Source organism: Mus musculus, chromosome 12 (genome assembly GCF_000001635.26).
Source record: "Mus musculus strain C57BL/6J chromosome 12, GRCm38.p6 C57BL/6J".
Classification (NCBI taxonomy): Eukaryota; Metazoa; Chordata; class Mammalia; order Rodentia; family Muridae; genus Mus; species Mus musculus.
Window position 1 is genome coordinate 98,763,979 of NC_000078.6, and position 20,727 is coordinate 98,784,705.

Below are 20,727 nucleotides of genomic sequence, written 5' to 3' on the forward strand. Positions count from 1 at the left end.
GTAAGAGTTAGCCACTTCACTCTTACACTTTACCCATGGGATACTAAATATTTTCAGATAAGTTTTAATGGGTAATTGTTATCCTATAAAGAGAGTTATGTGAACAATTATAAGCTGCCATGTGGATGCTGAGATGCTCTCTAGGCTAAGCAACACATGCTTTAACTGCTGTTGCCCCACCCCATCTCTGGGGCTTTTAGAAATCTTCCCCAAGCTAATCTGGCTAGAGTGATTTTGTCTAACCTGGCAAATGATCTGGATTTATCCTCCCTCTAAAAATGTTGTAATTTGTTTGTGTTCTATACTATTAGTTTTTAAAATTTCACTGTGACAGGCCTAAATGCTAACCAGTCATCAGTCATGTTAGTAATTTTGGGGATGGGGTGTGTGTGTGTATAGTTTATTTGAAAATCTGTACTCTTCTGTAGGGTGGAAATATTTTTTGAAAATTTACTCTTCTCATTTTTGTTGTCTGTCAAGTGGCTTTGCTTTCTTTGGATCTTGTTTTTGTAACAAAGTTTCACAGTTTCACATTGGAATTGAAGTAGCTGTGTAGCCTTGGCTGAGCTTGAATCTGCCTATGATTGCACTTTGCACTCACCTGAGTGCTAAGACCACAGTTGTGCATCATTATGCCCAGCTCTATGGTTTGTCCTGTTTTACACTTTAACAGGTGTCCTTGATCTGTGATTGTGTTGCTCTCAATAAAGCCATTGTAAGTTGTAAAGTGGCATTAAGTTGAAAATACATTTAAATACCTTCTCGGCCTTCATAGCTTAGCTGCATCTTGTACCATAGAGTGTCAATCAGTGTTGACTCTGATCATTTGGCTGATGATCACTGTATGTTTTTATTGTATTTAAGCTCCATTTTTCCCTTAACTTCCCCAAGATCTAACTCCCAATCACTCCCAACCAACTTTGTGTCCTTTTTCCCTCTTCTTTTAAATAGCCCACTAATTATAATTTGTGCTGCCTATATACTAAGAGATGTTGGATTGTCTGCCACTAATAATAGATGTGGTTGCCCTCCCTACCAGTGACTCTCTTAAATCATTAACTTGTCAGTAGCTCTTCAGTTCTGAGTCTGGGCTTGTGAACTACTTCTGTTGTTCAGGAATGGTGACTGTATTAATCTAGTGCAGTAAGCTGCAGCAGCACTATGAGTTCATGAGTGCAGCTCTCCTGACAAGTCCAGGAAACAGTTTTGTCCTGGTCTCTGTCTTTAGAATATGGAGAATTCACCATTATTTCTTACCTCTGTCTGCAACTATTCTTCTAGTAGACTAAACCATTGTCTGTTAACCAGTCTAAGCCTTTCCCTACATTACTGGGACAATGGCCTCTCATTCTCTTTACATTATTCAAATACTAAAGTTAGATAATTTCTTACTGTTTTGAACAGAAATCTGACTCCTCCTCCACTCAGAACCCCCTGGTGGTCTGTGTTCCACTCTCAGTAATCATCAGTGTCTTGCCTGACCTCACCTCCCTTCCTGTCACTCCCCTCTGGTACTCTGTTCCACCTGGACCCCTGTGTGTTGTATGTCTCTCTTCTACACCTTCATTCTCATCTCCTCCCTGAAATTTCCTTTTCTCCATCAGATATATGAAAACTGAACCATTATTACATTTGAAGTCTGTGCTCAGGAAGTTCAAGGCTTTTTGTGTGATGTCTGCAGCCAATATTTGTCTGTATATTTTCTACTTTTCTGGGGTTGTCGAAACCTTACCTATTACGACTATTTCCTTCACCTCCATCCTGAAATCATTCATCATATTTTAAGTGTACAGTATCTATGGTCATTTCAGAGTATGTACACTTGAGTAGATGTGTCTCATGTATAAATGATATTATACATAGTATTAACACATAGTAATCTAAGGGTGATAGAATAGAGATTTAAATATTACTAATTTAACTGAAGTTTTGATTTTTTTTTTTGATACTTCATTGAATAATTTGCAAACCAGTGCTACATTTTAAGATTTAGTCAGTTTTGTGTGGTTTTTTTTAAAAATGGGCTCTCCAAAAGGAAAAAATAAGTACATACACAAATGTTCTTAAATTTGCGATAGGGTTATATTCCAATAAACCCAGGTCTCTAGTTTTTGTTTTTGTTTTTGTTTTCCTGAGACTGGTCCATGATCTAGCTCTGACTGTCCTGGAACTCACTATGTAGACTATTTCTGACTTCAAACTCTCAGAAATACCACTGGCTTCTGGCTCTGCCTCCCTAGTGCTGGAATTAAAGGTGTCTACCTCTATGCCTAGCTAAACCCATGTCTTTTGAAAATATTAATCATAAATTCCACCTAGATGTCAGGCATGGTGGTGCATGCTTGTGATACCAGATACGTAAGAGGCTAAAGTAGGAGAAGTACAAATTCCGGGCTTACCTAGGTAGGCCATTTAAGATTATCTCAGAATAGAAAGTGAAAATACTGGGGTTACATCTCAGTGATAGAATACCAGCAGGAAGTCCTAGGGTCAGTCCCACATACAGAAAACAAAAATAGTCTAGCTTGTAACCTGCTTAGATAACATTATTCAATTTTAGCTGGACAAAATGATCTGACACAAGGTTTCTTCTCAGTGTAACTTATGGTAGCATACAGGACTGACTGCCTACTTTGGGGATCAGATGCCTTCATATCTGTGTCTTGCTGCTGCAGCTGCCCAAATAACAAAGGAGATTATCTTATACTTGTCATAGCCTAAGAATATGTTAATGGTCATGGCACAGTGTGTTCTGAGTGTATCATTCTCACACCATGTGAAGTTGAGTGATCTGAAGCTATTAAACATCATAAAGTGGGTGCTCCTGTACTTGATGTGCATCCTACTGGACAGGAAGCATTGTGGAAGGAAGATGATTAGTAAAGAGGAGGATTGGGAGTAGCAGGAAAGGAAACTCACACCCACCCATTTTTCCCCACACCCCTCCTTGAAGGTAAGCATCGAAATGTTTTGTATTAGTGTAGTAGTACAGATAGTTTCATAACTACAAACATTTGATGTTTGAAGTGGTAGTATTATGTGTGCAGTATTTATGTATGTATGTATGTATGTATGTATGTATGTATAGGACAGTAATTAAACTGCATGGAGTTCTGTAACTCTGCTCCATTTAACAGGTCACAGATACAAACACAGTAACATAGTGATTATGAAGTTGAAGTTGTTAGGGTGTAAAATCCAAGCCTTGCCCCTTTGTAGCTGATACAAACCTTTCTTTGCCCTAATTTCCTGATTTGGAAATAGGTGCAACAATAGTCTTCTCTACTTCAACATTATTCTAAAGGATGTGTTAAAATATTCAAGTTTTCTTTATTGCTGGATCTTTCCCTTGGACTCTGGATGGTTCTTAGTTGTTCATGTAAAGTTGGCATGGGCACCACAAGCAATGCAGGGGTCATCTGCCTCACTGTTGAGTCCCTTGTTTCCATGGGACTTGTTCTGTTAGACCAGTGTTCTCTTGTCTTCTGGGTAGTTTGCTGCCCTGTGGTGAACCAACTGGTTTGCAGACAGTGCTTAATTGAGAATATGCTATTCTTAACATTGACTCTGGATTCACGTTTGTTTTGTGATCTTAAATTATATTTGAATTCAAAACCTTGTGACTTTTGTATACTTTCTCCTGTTTGAATTAAGATTTAAGGAATTAGATTAGTTTATAGGTAAATGATAGGGACATTCATAAGGATACACACACACATAACTGCTTTTTTTTCTTTTTTGGGGGGGTCAAGGGGAAGGGTTTGGGGTTCTTTTGATTTGGTTTGTTGTTGTTGTTGTTGTTGTTGTTGACAGGGTTTCTCTGTGTAGCCTTGGCTGTCCTGAAACTCACTCTATAGACCAGGCTGTCTTTGTATGCAGAGATCTACCTGCCTCTGCCTCCCAAGTGCTGGGATGAAAGGTGTGCACTATTACCACCTGACTCTTTTGTTTCTATAATTATAATCTGTACCAATTTGACTAGCAAACCAAAGGCTATAATTTATTTGTTCTCCGTGTTTTATAAGACAAGGTCACCTATATTCTGAATTCATTTGGTAGTCAAGGCTGCCTTGAACTCCTTGCTCCTTCCCAAGTGCTGTTATCACAGACATGTGTCTCCATGCCCAGCAAAAGCTGTAATTTTTTATAGAATAAAGAACTGTTCTTCTGGACTGTGGAGCTAGGTCAGCATGCGCTTATAATCTTAGGACTGAGAGAGAGGATCCCAGGGGCTCACTAGTACACACATTGATAGGATGAATCTTTTTAAGAGGCTGTGGTGAATTTTGTCTATTAATTTGCTTCCTTATAAATTGGATAGTTTACCTGGCGAGTAAACCAGAGTAGAAACAATTTTTTTCAAGCTAAGACCAATAATTTTTTGTTCTGTTTTGTTTTAAGTTCTTTGAGAGATTCAAGTGTCGTACAATGTGTGCTGATCATATGCATTGCATCCAACTCCTCCCAGATCCCAACCTTTCCTCTTCCACCCAGTTTTGGGGTATCTTTAAACATTTTTTTCCAAGACAAGTTTGTGCTGCCCAAATAATCTTAGATTTGTAGTTTTCTACTAGAGCCTGTTCAGCTTACCAGGGGCTACAGCCTTAGAGAAAACCAGCTCTTCCTTTTCCAGTAGTTAATAGTTCCCAGAGGTGAGATTGTGTGCCTCATTTCCTTTCCATGTTGGGGTTTGTTCTGGCTTGGGCTTAGTATCTCACACACTGTAGGAATGTACTTGGTTACTCCCATGATGTTCATCCACTGTTGTACTGATACGTGCCTCTTGCTGCCGCTGGTTATTATTGTTCTTCCCAGAGCTCACAGCTGGACAGCCTCTGGTAACTTACAGCTACCTTCCAGCACTATGAAAGCCACAGTAAGGACAGAACTTGCAGTTCTGAACCGGCTTGATTTTATCATGTCCTATGACTCAATGTGATGTCTTTAGCAGTAGGGTCTTACCATCAAGTTCTGGATGGTAACTAAAAGCATTGGCCTATAATGTGGTGGTGGTGGTGGTGGTGGTGGTGGTGGTGGTGGGTCTTTGGGAACCATTGGCCAATAACTCCAAAAGAAGTAACTCATTCCTGGCACTGAGTTTTTTATTTGTTAGTCTCTGTTGTTGAATAAGGGCATTGTTGCCTAACATGTTACAGGGTGACTCCTTTAAAAAGGAGTTAAAATTAAAATTAAATTAAAATTCTGTATATTTAGAAACGTCTGTGGTAGATTTTCATGTTTCTTTTTTGGAAAGGTCTTTATAAAGTGTCATTTGTCTCTCCTATACTCACTCTACCTTAAACTCTGCTCCTTTGCCCCACAGTAACCTGTTCTGTTCCACTGTTTCCTTTACTAGTGCATTCTATCTCTTTTCACTTTAAAGTTCCTCTGTATGACTGCTTAGTAAGTTCCTGACCTCTATGGGTATTCTAAATGAAATACACATATTTGATGATTCAAAGCTAATGTCCAGAGATGACAGAAAATGTGGCATTTGTCTTTCTAGGTCTGGGATACCTCAGAAGGATTATTTCCAGCTCAGAAATCAATCAATCTCTCTCTCTCTCTCTCTCTCTCTCTCTCTCTCTCTTTCATTCATTCATTCATATTTATTTATTATATCAAGTACACTGTAGCTGTCTTCAGACACTCCAGAAGAGGGCATCAGATCTCATTACAGATGGTTGGGAGCCACCATGTGGTTGCTGGGAATTGAACTCAGGACCTCTGGAAGAATAGTCAGTACTCTTAACCACTGAGCCATCTCTCCAACCCAAGATCTTTCATGTAAATCATTTGAAACTTAAATACCAGTTAGGATAGTAGTAGTCCTCAAGTGAATAGATAATTTCAACTTAGCTTCCATTGAAACTCCCTGCTTTATTTTTGGAAAAATTAGCCACCTTATCCTAAAATTCATATGGAACTAGGATCTAGAGGAATCAAAACTATTGAAAGAATAATGTTGGGAGTGTCCAGTTTCTGGATTTGAAGACATAATACAAGTGCATAGTGACTGTGGCCTATGTAAAGTTAACCATACTCTGAGGGACAGGACCAAAGTCCAGGTAGACGCACATTCCAATCAGGTGACCATCTTTTTTGTTTTGTTTTTAAGCAAGGTCAATAAAACAATTTGGTGAAGCAAGAATAGTCTTTAACAGTCTTTTACTGGGGCACATGGGTATCTAAAAAACTGAAGTTGGGGTCTTTCCAAATATCAAAACACACACACACACACACACACACAAAAAAAAAAAAACTCAGTATGAATCAAAAGACCTCACTTATCGATATCATTTAAGACTTTTAGGGGGATAATAAGTATACATATGTGACCTTTAGTTAAGGAGTAGTTCCTTAGAATACTAAAGTGGAGAAAGAAAGAAATTGGACCTTATCACAATAGAAACTTGTGTTTCAAAGGAAATTGCCTCACACACACACCAACAAACAAACAAACAAGCAAAGGTAATAGGCAAAGCACCCATAAATGGATGAAAACATCTGAGATGCACTCAGTGCTTTTGTATCAAACCCAAGGCAGCATGCACTAGTTTTTCCTCTTTTAAAACTGACACCATTCTGATTGGGGTTTTGTCACTGTTGTTTTTGATTTTAGTGGTACTGAGGAGTGACTCTAGGTCCTCAGTGTACTAGGCAGGTACTTTGCTCTTAAGCCACATCACCAGCCTGCATCATTTTACATGGGTGTTCCGCTGGAGTTCCTTACTGTGTAAATAGTCTTTAAGAGATTTGTCGACTTCTCTGCCCTCTCCCTACAAAGATAATTCCAGGGCAGTACTGTCATCTACTGATACCAGAGGAATGAAATTTACGATAAAGCAACTCAATATGAAGCTCCAAAATTACAGTTGAGTGGACAATAGGGTGAACATACTTGCTTAATTTATGGAATGGCTCTTCAGGATTCCCAACACATGAAGTAAATAATAGAAAGTTCCTTGGGTGTCATGTGTCTCTGATCAGCCAATCAGAAGTCAGGATTATTTTGTATGTAATAATAGAGTCTTTTTTGCAGAGGAGCTGATAAGTAGGTAGGACTTACAGGACACAAGTAGTGGTTGCAGTGCTCTTAATTGTAGAAGAGAAAACTGATCTGGTGTGCCTAACTTTTCACAGTATGAGTTCTTTCTTTAGAAAGGTGTCACCTAATCTTTTTAGTTGTAGGTCACTAGCACTCTAAAGTTAATATTGAAGATTGCTTTTACTTTTGATGAGATAATTTAACAGGCTGTGAAAATGCCAGTAATTTTATGAAAATGTCTTCAAGGTTTTCATCACCATCTCTACCAGTTTTCCTCTCACCAGAGCCAGCTGACTTAGGCTCTCTGACAAGTGCTTCTTGTTCACTAAATGAGCTGGGCAATATTTCCTACCTTTTGAGGAAAATAGCAACTGATATCAATGAAATGAAAGGAATGAAAGCAGCTATTTTGACAGTGGAAGCAAATCTTTTTGATTTGAATGTTAGAGTGTCCCAGAACGAAGCAAAAATTTCATCTTTAGAGGTTAAAATGAATGAATATTTAACATCAACATCTGAATGCAACAGACAGTTGGAAGATTTTCAAGAGAGACTAGAATTTGAGTCACAGTCAGAGACTACTGATGCAAACCTAATTGGCTTCCTAACAGAGGTTGAGAAAGGTAAACTATGATCCTTTGAACTTTCTCACTAGCTTAGCTCTGGTACAGCTCAGCATAGACAAAAGAAGCCGAGGGTTTTAGTGCTTGGTACTCTGTCTAACTTAACTGGGGTCTAGAATGTTTGAGCAGAGCTTGAATGTGTTTTTGTTTGTATTTGAAGATGCTGGGGACTGAATGTAATTCTTTACACGTGCTAGGCTAGGCAAGAACTCAACCACTCAGAACACCCTTAACAATTTTTTTGGGAGCCAGCTGTGTTGGCACACCTTTAGTACCAGCAGCACTCAGGAGGCAGTCACAGCTCTACAAAGTTCCAGGCCAGCCAGGCCTACATAATGAGACCCTGTCTCCAAAAAAAGGGGTGGCAGGGAGTATTTTGTTTTAGTTTGGTTAAGTTAATTAACCTTGATGGTTTCTTGATGATATGAGTGATTCTCCCACCTCATCCTCTCAAGTGCCACCATACCTGGCTTAGGATGATGATTTGAAAAAGTAATGGATGGGCTTCAAGATAAAACTTGAGAGGAAATGATTCTCTTTCAAGTACCTCTCTGGTGGTATTCTGCTGTAAAACTCACTTTATTACTGGTTCTGTAACTTAACATGTTAGTATGTTGACCAACAGGAATATAGCTTAAGCAGATCTATGAATTAAGGTCTATTCTCCATGATTATTTTTGCCATGGTAATTTTTAAAAGGAATTTATTCTCTTTTGTGCATGTCTCTCTGGAGAAGGAAACCTTCCTTGACAATGAACAGCTGGTAAAATGTTAACTTCAGTATTTTAAGTCTTTCAGTGATATACTTGGCAAGACCTTGCTGTCTTGTTTGCATTGTGTAAGCAAAGCCTATCCTTGTGGAGCCATGTATACTAGATACCCTGAAAACTAGCAAGCAGTTGACTTACTGAGAGTCTCAGTATTTGGACTCATACTAATTCCATCTCCACATACATGTAGTTTGATGCCTTTGTTCTCAATTAGAAATTAGGTACTAAGTACTTGTGATTTAAGCACAGTGGGAATTACAGGTACAGTAAAATGGGACATCTCTTTTCATAATTCAAGTAGTTTGGAGGATAGTCAGTTCATTGGGTTTTGTTTTGTGTATGGATATTAATATTAGTATGGGGCTCAAGAGAAGGAACTGGTTTAGAGCACTGGCTGCTCTTCAAGAAGACTGCTCTTCAATTCCCAGAACCCATATGGCGGCTCACAACTGTCTATAGCCCCAGTTCCAGGGGGATCTGACACCCTCTTCTGGCCTCTATGGGTTCCAGGCACACATGAAGTGAATGAACATAAATGCTTCAAAACAGTCATACTTACAAAATAAAAATAAATGTTAAAAAAGAATTTTAGTATGATGCTGATGTGAGTGCCACATGGCTATGAATCTGTCGCCGTTGGTTACCAGGGTTGACGCAGTTCATTTCACTTACTATGCAGGTGTACCTTTCTTCACTGCTCCATTCTGCATCCTTTCCAAAGCTACATATTCAGTTGAAGAGAACACCCTTACCTGATAGAGCCCACCTGTTAAAACCCTCTAGACAAGTGCTCAAGAGTAGTAATATGAATTTGTATTATGAACTTAATGTTGGAAAATAATTTTAAGAGCTATTTTAGAAATAAGTACTTTACCTGATCAACTTAAAAATATATATTTATAAATCTAAATGGTTATATCAACAGTTCTCAGTCTGTGGGTCATGACCCTTTTCAGGGTCAGACAACCTTTTTGGGTCACGTAAGATGATCAGAAAATACCTATTTATATTACAGTTCATAAAAGTAGCAAAATTACACTTGAGATGTAGCAACAAAAATAATTTTATAGTTGGGGTCACAACAACATGAACTGTATTAAAGGATCACAGCATTAGGAAGGTTGAGAGCCACTGATTTATGTTGGCACCGCGTCACTTGGTGACAGGGCAGTCCTTAGGTGATGTCATCATTGGGCAAAGTGTCTACTTTCAGAAACTGAGGTAGCTACATTAGGAAGAGGTAATCTGGAGCTACTGTTGAGCAGCGGAGCATTCTTGTGAAGCGCATGGGGAGTCTGTTGTGTAGCCAGTGGAGGCTCTCGTTGCAGAATCCTGAATCCCATACTTGATCCATTATTGGTTTTGCATATGTCCAAGCCAGTTTGTTTTTTAGGAATTTCATGACAGGGTAATTATGGACTATAGTTTGGTTTTGGTTTAAGTTCCCATGTGCTTTGCAATTTGCAGAGGTCAGGAGGTCGTGGGGAAAGGGAAGCAGTGTGGGTAAGTCGGGCTAAGAGTGCAGGAAGCAGACTCTCCGTGAGGCCCCTCCTGTTTGGGCACTCTTCCTTTTACTGTATTGTCTTCACTCTAAGAAGACTGGCCACCTCACATTGGGAGCCAGGACGGACTTTGTTTCCATTTTTGATTTAACAAAACACCAGCATTTTGTTTAACAGAGATATGCTTGAAGACCATAATAATAGCAAATTGTATTGTAGAAGCTTTATTTGTAAGACTTTCAAATCATTCAAAGATTTATTTCTGAAAAACAAACATTAATACTTGTGTTAAACTTAGTGAAGTTTTAAAACTTATATTCTAGGAACTCAACAGAGGCAATTGTTATCCCGACTGCAAATTGATCCAGTAATGGTAGAAACAATGGAGATGAGTCAAGGTGGGTAGTGTTTCCATTTATCACTGTATCGTTCTGTTGCCATCCCCAGTCCTTACACCTCATTCAGTGTACCATGTATCTCTTAGATCCTGCCCTAAGACAGCACAATTAGATGATTGAAATCCTTTAGGGCCAGGATGTAAGATCTGCATTTCCTTCATGTGTGGTGGTTTTGCCTCATTCATAAGCTTTCTTTTCCCCATCCTTTGCTCCTTGGCTTTTAGCTGTTGACTTAGCTGCTGTGAAGGCAGCTAGAGTCCCTGTACCACCTTTACCCTGTGCTGCTCATTGTCGGTCAGGGAAGCTTGTGTCCCTAGCTCACCTTCTCCCGTCTCTGCTGTATTTCCAGAGTGGCTTCAGCATCCCCTCTGCACCAGTTCAACCTACCCAGTGTATTGGCCTCACTTTACAGTCTTGTTCTCAGGGACTACTAACCACTTGTTCTAAAGCTTCTGTGAAGCGCTCTGCTCAACCCAGATACACAGCCCACTGCTGCTTCAGGCCTGCAGTGAGGTACTTATTTTTATCTGTGTCTTTGGTTCCCCAAATCTCTGCCAGGTCCGAATTTAGGAAATGCAGGAAACAATTGGTTGGATACATGAAACTTTTTCTTTTTTTTTTTCTTGACAGTTTTATTTTGTGGCTCAAGCTGACCTCCAACTTGCTGTCCATCTGCTTTCTCATCCAAGTGCTGGGATTACTAGCATGTGCCACCATACCTAACACTTGTGTTCTTGCGTTTCCTGTGAATTTGCCCTCCTTTTGTTGGAAGCTCTGCTCCTTGATTCCTGTCTCTCCTTTCTGCCTCCTAAATCATCTACCACCCCGTCCAACTCCACAGTCAGTTGTTTCTGTAGTCTCTGTCTCAACATGTGCTATGCTCTCAAGGGTCGGCCTCCATCTAAACCCCAGGTCCTACCCATCTGACTGGGATGGTGTTACTCCTCCTCTTGCTCCTGCCTTCTGCCTGTTGAGTGTTAAGATGCTGCAACCTTGGTTTTGCCTCCATCTTTCAACACTGCATATAATAAAGTCGTTTTAAATGTGGTGTCTAAGTCTGTGCCTTGTTGTACCCACATCATCAGCTCTGGTGCATTCTTTCTTGGTTTGTTTTTTACCTTCATTCCCAGCTCATTTGAAGCATTAAGTAGTTCTTTTGAGGCTTATGCGTGAGTGAGCACAGTCTTTATTCTGTCAGATTGTTTTATTTCTGAGAACAATCTTTACGTTCCTTTGATTTTTTTTTTTTTTAACATACTGATTTTGTCTCATGTATGTAATAATTTTTTATTTTGAGGATGTCAAAAAATGATTTTAACATTTCCCTTTTCCCTCCTTGGTCTTGTTTTCTCTGAGTTGTTGGTTCTGACTTTTATGATAGAGGTTCTCCATTCCTTGATTATCTGTTTTAAAGGAGGATCAGTAAAATGCTGACTGACATTCTAGACTCGAGTTGGGGCGTGAGTGTTTGGACTTGGCTTTTATTGTGGGTCCTGTGTGGAGGATGATCTGTTAGTCTAGTTTGGGGGCAGCCTGAGTATTAATACCAGTTAGGTGTTCTTAGTCTGGTCAGTGTGCCAATAAAGGTCTTCTAAAATAGTCTTGATTGTCAGAGTTCAGATAGCTCAGTAGAGCAGAACTATGAAGGAATTAATTACCATTAATTACTATGCAATGTTTCACTGTAGAGTTATTTGAGCATTGCTGGCATTTCTTGGACTTATTGAGAGTCTAAAGTCTCACTTTCCAAGGGAGAGGATCTATAAAATGGTAAAGGTTTTCAGAGCACTGCCTTTTAAACAGTTTTCTCACCGTTGATGTTATTTTGTTGTGGTACCTTTCTGTTTAGAACTGGCTGGCTTATCTCTGAGTCTCCAGTAGTGATGGACAAGAGGGTACATACCTGGTCATTCGCAAGTCTTCACTGTAGTGAGGGGGTGGGTGTGCTGAGGCTCCAAACAGAGAAACTGGGTGCAGGGACTTAGGCTGTAGGAAAGGCTCATTACTTCCGAAGTCAGCCCTCTAGCATGGCTTGTTCTTTATACTCTTCCCTCAGTCCCCTCTGCTGCTTGTTTTCAATCTTGGAGAATCTTGTAGTCTAAATTAGGTTGCTTTATTATTGTCTTAGAATCAGTTTCTGTATCTGTTTTTTCTTTGAAAACATGGTTGTTCCTTTGCAGTTGTTTTCCTTATGGGCATACAGCTTTTTCTCTAAAAAACAAAACTCTTTATTGCTTTTTTTTTTTTTTTTAACTGCTTTCAGAAAGGTTCAGAAGTAAATGTTTGAGCTGAGCCCAGGTCTCTACCCAGACAAACTATTCCCCCCTATCCGGGACTGCCTGTGACCCAGCACCTTTACTAAGCTGAGGCAGGCCGTGCTGGGTATATAGAGTACAGATATCTATTTTCTTTTTGTCATCTGTGTATATGTAGCATGTATATGTTACCTGTGAGTGTGTACACACACGTGTGAAGGCTTAAAGTTGATGTTAGGAATCCTCTTCCCTTGCTCTTCCACTTTCCTCATTGAGGCAGGGTTTCAGTCAGACCCAGGACTTGCCGGTCTGACTAGTTTTCCTCTGGGACTCCCACCTTTGCATTCTGAAGCTGAAGTTCCTGTGGCTCACCACTCCCACCTGATGATTACTAGGGTTCTGGATAGCCAAGCTGGCAAGCACTTCAGCACTGATCAGTCTCCCTGGCCTGAGACCTGGACTCAGGCTGCACCTTTCCCTACGAGCTTGTGACGCTTGCATCCCGTGATTTTCTCAGCTTTTTATCCTTTTGTTCTCACTGCCTTTCATTCTCCTTTTCCAGCCCTTCTCTCTGGCTGCTCCCTAAATGGCTAACTTTACCTGCGTTTTCCTGTCAGCATTATTTTTGTCTGTTCTGCTGAGGTATGAACTAGGGAGAACAGCTATACAACAGAAAGTTTAGAGTGCCAGGAAGGGAGTGCAGCATTCCTTAGACCAGCTTCTGGGCTCTGCTCTAGTTAGCTAGGTACTCATTGAAGGGCTTGTGGGACGTGGGAAGAAAACTAATGAGTCAGCTTTTTCTCTAGGGTGGGGTTTGGGGGTGGGGGCCATGGCCGTCCAGCAGCAGTAGATCACAGTTAAAGTGCGTATGTGTGAGTTCCAGTGCAAAGTGTAAATTAGATTCGATGACTTCAAACTAAACAGGAAGGGAGGTGAGCTCCTGAGCGTTCCTAATACTTGTGCTCTTAGCTCTCTTCTCACCAGCTGTCAGACTGCACATTTTTACCTTCCTTCTAAAGTATTTCAAACTAAAGAAATCTAAAACTGAAAATTTCCTACTGTTCCTCCTCCCTGGACTTTCTACTTTCGCCTCATCTCTTTCTTCCCCATTTTGCCTTCCCTGCCTGTGGTTGTAGCCTCCTTGCCCACCCCCACCCCCTGTAGAGCCCTGGTGGTTGATGGGAGTGTAGGGCATGTTGTTCTTCCTCGTGTGTTGAAGGGATGAAGGACAGAAATTTTATTTTTATTAACCCATTTGAGGCTAGGTCTTACTTTGTGGCCTGGCTGACCTTGGACTCACTCTGTAGATCAGGATACCCTTGGAGTCAAGCATTCCCTGCCTCTGCCTCCTGAGTGCTGGGACTGAAGGTGTGTATAACCATACCCACCATGAGAAGAAGATATGTTAACTTTGTTTCCTAGAAACCTGTTGATTGTGTTTCTTCCCTACTTAGGAATCTCTTAATATTTCTAGACCAGAATTCAAAATACTTAGGCACATGATCCATCATTGCATTTCTTCAGTCTTTCTTACCCCGTCACACCATCACATGCATCTTTTTAGCCATTTCACATTTCTCACCTTTTCTTAATGTTCTGTGAAGTCCCCTTCCTTGCTCCATGTGTTTCCTCTGCCTGCATTGGCTCTCTCACTCTCTGCTCTCCTCTTACACATTCCTTTAATACTCATTTTACATATTCGACTTCAGCCAACACTTCTTTGACCTATCAGCTGGAGGAAGTACCTTGTGTTCTACCAACACCTCTTCATTCCCTTTCTGGGCTTTGTTGTTTTAGAATTGTATGTTTCTGATTTTCTTTTCCTTTATCTGCGTTCCTAGCACAGTATTTAGTTGTACAGTAAATAAATATTCAGTGAATTAATAGCCTGAATTTGGTCTTGATTGTATACTGATAGGTTATCATACCCACTCTGAACTCAGTTCTTGCTACATTTTGTGAAGTAGACAGCCAGTAGATGATTTGAGCTTGTGGTGACTTGCATTGAAGATTAGTGTGATACATTCATCTTAAAGTTTCCTTTCAAAATAGTTTTCTATGTTTACCTGGTTAGAAATTATTCCAAGTGAATTCTTAATAGGCAGTATTTCCTTTAAATATTACTGTGAAAAATGAATAGAACTCGTTTGGGGAAAGTAGTTGAACAGTTTTGAAACATAATTTTAGGAAACATTAAGATTTCTTAAATTCTTTCTGATTTTGGAATAAAAAGTAACTGTTGTCCTTTTACTGTGCTTTTAATATCCCAACAGATGTGATATAGGAAAACCCTTCTCTGCCTTAGGCAAAGAAAGGCATTTGTAATGTATCATGTGAGGAAAGGACTATTTGAATTCTCTGAAGAGATGTTTGGAATAGAATTACAATCCTATCCCTTAGTAGAATTAGTTATGATTTTCCTTAAAAGTAATTATAATTATATAAAAGATTTGACATTCTTCTCACTTGTATGATTTTGAGAATAAAAGGTATATTCAGAAGTAAACATTTATGGCCAATTTTTTTGGCTCAGATTACTATGACATGGAATCCATGGTCCATGCAGACACAAGATCATTTATTCTGAAGAAGCCAAAGCTGTCTGAGGAAATAGTAGTGACACCCAACCAGGATTCGGGGATGAAGACTGCAGATGCCCTTCGGGTCCTTTCAGGACACCTTATGCAGACACGGTAGATGGTTTCTTTTTCTTGTGTAGCTACTGTGTGTGACTGTAGTGCAGGTCAGCTGTTAGTTCCCAGCTTCCCTGTTCCTGTAGCTCCCACTAGATGGTGCTCTCAGTGACTCACTGGCTAGGCCAACAGTAGCCAAATTCAGCTCTCAAAAATTCGAGTTCATCTTTCTTGTTCAGAAATCCATTAAATAGAAATAAAAGCTGAGTATAATTGAACTCTGTTGATAAGGGGTGTAGTATTTTGTTTTAAATGTATACCCAAGGAATTGGACTTTAAAAGCTGGGTAACCCAAATCAGGAAATCCTTCTGCAAGGTGTTAAGGACTAAGGCTTGCGTGGTTCCTTCCTAAGAAAGCAGACAGAGTGTTCAGCAAAGAAATGTACAGATGATAAAAATCACATAAAAATAAAGCCGCTGCCAGATGCTCTGAGCATCCATTCTAAGGTGTTTGGTTTGGTTTGGTTTTGGTTTATTTCCATGTTGATCCTATAAGGATCCCATGGACAATGGAGAGTCACAGTTGAGAGGATATTGTCACTATTAGTAAGTCCAGGCTAGAAGGTCACTGTGATGCTGCTGCAAGTGCTGTCCATGGCCGTTGTGTATTAGGATTCCACTTAGGCTGTATCAGGAAGTCATTCTAAGCCTATCGTAGTGAAGCAAGCGCAAAGCAAAGGTACTCCTTTGTTACTACAGTTCTGCGGAAGAGGACTTTAGGAGGCTCAGCATTTTGTGTTCGTTTCCCTAATTCTATGGTATTTTTTATCTGTCTGGCAGAGATCTTGTACAACCAGATAAACCTGCAAGTCCCAAGTTTATAGTGACGCTGGATGGTGTCCCCAGCCCCCCAGGATACATGTCAGATCAAGAGGAGGAGATGTGCTTTGAAGGAATGAAACCCGTAAACCAAACTTCAGCCTCAAACAAGGGACTCAGAGGTCTCCTCCACCCACAGCAGTTGCATTTGCTGAGCAGGCAGCTTGAGGACCCAGATGGTAGCTTTTCCAACGGTGTGTTGAGAGCTCAGACTTTGCCTTCTCAGCCCACTGTCATTGAGAACGGAGTCTTGGCCTGTGATATCTTGAGTGAATATTGGTTTGAGGCCTCGCTTATATTTCTGTTCAGTAGCCTGTTTTCTTCTGTCATACAAAGCCACCAGTTGAATTTCATACTCCCTCTGTGCTTGTTTCACGGGGTTCTGTGATGCTGGTGATACGATGAAGCTCAGTCAGTGTCATCTAAAACACCTTTTATTATGATTGCTGAAGGATGAACTATCATTCTTGATGCATTGACCAGCAACAATCTCTCATAGTTAACTTGAGAGAAAGATGGATTTTGATTTTGGTGTTTCCTTGGAAGGGATTTCTTACCTAATTTGGCAGGACACTTTTGAAGTATTGAAAGACCTCATGTGGCAATTGATCCTGGATAGTACTCAGAGGAACTCAGTTCAGACAGTGCCTACCTTAGGAGCCTATTGTGTTTCCACCGCTCCTCACCTCGCACACACCAGTCCTTTACCTTCATTTTGTCATTTTTCGTTTGGATTTATATTTATGTGAGCATTTTGCCTGCATGTATGAATGTGTAGCAGTACATGCATGCCTGCTGCTGTGTCAGATCCCCTGGAAATAGTTACATGCAGCTGTGAGCTTCCACAGGGGTGCTGGGAACTGAACCTGGGTCCTCTGCAAGAGTAGCCAGTGCTCTTAGCCACTGAGCGATCTCCAGCCCCCACCCATACTTTTCACTCCTGATTTAGATACACCACATCTTAAGCAGGAGAGTTAATTACTAACTCCTAAAAACGAACAAATTCAAGGAAAAACCAGTAAATTTACAAGTGTTTCCTAAGTAATCCTTTTCTTTGCAGAGACATAAAAGATACATTGATAACGTTTCTTCATCCACCAAAAAATATGGTAAACTAGAACAGATGAGTCTGTGAGCAAGAAACACTTGTAAGAGGCTATTCCTGCTTTAAGTCTATCATGGGGGTATAGTCTTGGTTGTGGAGTGAGCTGTAGTTGTGACCTCAGGCAAAACAAAATTTGAAAGGTAAAAACTGCAATAGGCAGTACACATTTCTTGACTCTGCATGCTTTGTCTAACATTAGGAAGGCTTGGTGTCACTGCTCTCAGTTGTCGATTTGATAGCTTAACACTTAGCTCTATTAAGACCCATTTCCATTTAAAGGTGAGTTTCCATGCTTGGGCTTGTTGGTATATGGGAAGAAGCAGTGACTGGGTACCATGCCAGTCATGGGTCTGCCTATTTTGTGTGAGGGATGTGGCCACTGTGGATGAGTAGAGTGCTTCCTTTGCCACTGTGAACTCTTCAGTTAAGTGTGGGGATGAAGCTCTACACCCTGGAAGGTGTGTCTTCACCTAGCGCAAGCGGGGAGTTGAAGCCTCTCTTCGGGTTGCTTATTTTGGTGGAGGTGTTTGAGAGTGCTAACCAACCGCACCATCTATGTTAATACACCCCCACTGAACATCATATGGCATCACATTACAGCTTTCAATACACAGTGAATTTGCCTCTGGAAATTTAAATTTGAAGTTTTATCATATATAAAGTAAAATATCAGCATAGGAAAATAAGAGCCATGACTTATATATATTGTTCCTTTTTTTTTTTTACTAAGAGAAAATCGCCTTGTAACATACTTTACTACTACTACTACTACTAGTACTATTATAATCATTATTATTATTATTATCATTATTATTATTTTGAGTAGCTACTTCATTTTTCTGGCTGCATTGCTCTTTGGATCTAGTCTTCCTTTGTTCTAGGTCATCATGTCTTGTATATGTAGCAGTGTGGGGCAGTTTTCTTTGTAGTGGTGGGACAAAGATCATCTACAAGTGAGTGAGGTTCCCTTCCCAATGCTGTTGGGGTTTCTTTAGAAATTCTTTTATATCCTATGTTGAAAATAAGTTACTTTCTGTTTTTCTTATTTTGTTGCCTAGGAGAAGAAGCCCAGGGCCTTATGGGTGCCCAGGGCCTTAAGCATTCACTGCTGGACTGACTCCCAGTCCTGCTCTTTTTAAAGTAGTATAGAAATTTGTATCAGGCGTATTGTGGTCATTACTGAAGCTCCTGTCTCAGTAACGTGGTCACCACATGATGCTTTTTGTGCCAAGTTCTTCTGTCGGGAGGGCAGACATTGGGTCACTAGAGCAGAAATATCGCCTTTTCACATAATCTGATTCTGAATAAGGTGAGTTTCACAGATAGAAGATTTTTGCCCAAGCTGTCTAGATGAACTACTAATATGCAAAGCCAATCTGACCTACTAGAGCTTGGACACCCTGCTGCTGTCTAGCCAAGTGAGAGTTGGCTTCATAAACAGTAAAACCTAACAATGATATCTCAGATCAGAAGGTAGTGGATTATGGTCTTCATGTATAAAGTTATCTGCATCCTAAATTAGTTTCGTATACACGTCATAGGAAAAGTCCCATTCTCCTGCCACAGTATTTGGGCATGACTTAATGCAGACAGTGAACTCCATGGGTAAGGCTTATTTCCAGGCCATAGTCCTAGTCTGTCTACTTCTGCCACATAGCATCTTTCACTCAGCCAGACTTCAGACTAGCTGTTAGAAGACCTTCTCTAGGGCTGGAGAGATGGCTCAACGGTTAAGAGTACTGACTGCTCTTCCGAAGGTCCTGAGTTCAAATCCCTGCAACCACATGGTGGCTTAGAACCATCCGTAATGAGATCTGGCACCCTCTTCTGGAGTGTCTGAAGACAGCTACAGTGTACTTACAATAAATCAATAAATCTTAAAAGAAAAAAAAAAGAAGACCTTCTCTATTCTACCCCCATCCCCAAGCCCATAGGCAGTGTCATTTGTTGGCTCATCTTCTGTAAAGCTGTTTTCCCCTTCGATATCAGGGTGATTTTAGTGCCCAGACCTTTACTGACTATATATACTTCAGTGATTTGGAATAATTTCTTATTTGGACACTTGTCATTTGCTAGAATATGAAAATTATTCTCATTCCTTATCAGCTTGTTTTTAGCTTCATTTTTAACTTTGGTATCTTTTACTTCTGTATTTCAGTTCTGAAGTGAGACTGAAACTTACTTAGGACTTTATGACAACTCTGGTCTTCTTTCTGCTAGCTTTTAGGTTCCAGTACTAGGATTGATTGGCCATATCACTTGGGGTTATTTTTCAGGGCTACAAACATTAAGGAATATAAAACTTTGAGATTGGGGTTTGGGGCAGATTTATTGCATAGACCTTGTACTGAAAGCCTAATGAACAAAATGGTCTTAATTCCTTTTTGAAGCCGAGATGACTGACCTGAGTGTGGCACAGAAACCAGAAAAACTTCTGGAGCGCTGCAAGTACTGGCCTGCCTGTAAAAATGGGGATGAGTGTGTATACCATCATCCCATTTCACCTTGCAAGTGAGTAGTAATATCCAGTGGTTATTTCCATAGTAATCTCTACATCCTACCACCTCTCCTGTTCACCTCTGTAGAGGGTTTATCAGTAAACACGATTCTTGATACCTATCATAACCATCCCTGGAGCTTTGTGGGTTTTGAAAATGTTGTGTGTTTGGTACCTGGGATCCTGAAATGTCTGGGTCCCTTGGTATATCAAGTGTAACTATACAGTTAGTATATATTTGTTCACAGATATCTATTTTATTTAGATTGGGAATAAATTGAGTTATGTGAGTAATGAAAAAAATATTCTAGATGTGGATTAGTTTTCCTTACCAACTGTTTGATTTAATGACTGGACTGTGTCCATGTTTTCACTGTAAGTACATGTAGTAGCATGATTCAGTATGTAAAGACTAAGTATGACTCTTACAGTACAGTGCCTTGATCAGAAATGTCCTTACTGTTTTAAAATCTACTTAAGAGAGATGGGTCACACTGGTTAAGAGCACTGTCTGCTTTTCCAGGGGACTAAGGTACAATTCCCAGTACCCACATCGCAGCTCATACAATTGTCTGACTCCAATTCCAGGGAATCTGACATCCTCACACAGACTTAACATGCAGGCAAAACATCAATGCACATAAAAATGTTAAAAAGTCATAAAAGGAGAAGTGGTGAAATCTAGGTTTTGGCATTCTGTTAAAGTAGAATGACTCAAAATCTATTTTATAGTGTCTTGCCTTGAGTTGCAACATGTTAGACTTCTTCCAGATCTGAAATACACTTGTGTTCTATTTTGGTATTTAGTATCATTTAACAAAGTACTAGTTGCCCCGCCCTACTCCTCACCCCCACCACAGAGTATTGAAGCCAGAGCTTCATGTTTATCAGGGAAGTACTCCATGGAACAGTGTTCCTAGTCCATTATTACTGTGTATGTGAGACAGGCAGACTAGATATCACATGTGTGCAGGTGCCTCCAGGGGCCAGAAGAGGGCATTGAATCCCCTGAAGCTG

General features: G+C 40.2%; 1 protein-coding gene across 19 annotated transcripts in view; it reads left to right on the plus strand.

Moving 5' to 3' along the window:
- The window catches only part of Zc3h14 (zinc finger CCCH type containing 14), a 45,758-nt gene that overhangs the window by 21,962 nt on the left and 3,069 nt on the right, over positions 1 to 20,727 (plus strand). For 4 of the 19 annotated variants that reach the window (XM_006516327.4, NM_029334.2, NM_001364400.1 and 1 more), the window contains 4 exons: positions 10,267 to 10,341; positions 15,130 to 15,289; positions 16,070 to 16,302; positions 19,604 to 19,724. In XM_006516327.4, coding sequence (XP_006516390.3) covers positions 10,267 to 10,341; positions 15,130 to 15,289; positions 16,070 to 16,302; positions 19,604 to 19,724 — 589 coding nt within the window. Of the gene's footprint in view, positions 1 to 5; positions 7,672 to 10,266; positions 10,342 to 15,129; positions 15,290 to 16,069; positions 16,303 to 19,603; positions 19,725 to 20,727 lie in introns of those variants that run through there. The other 15 variants (XM_006516329.4, NM_001008506.2, NM_001364402.1 and 12 more) reach the window with 6 other exon arrangements.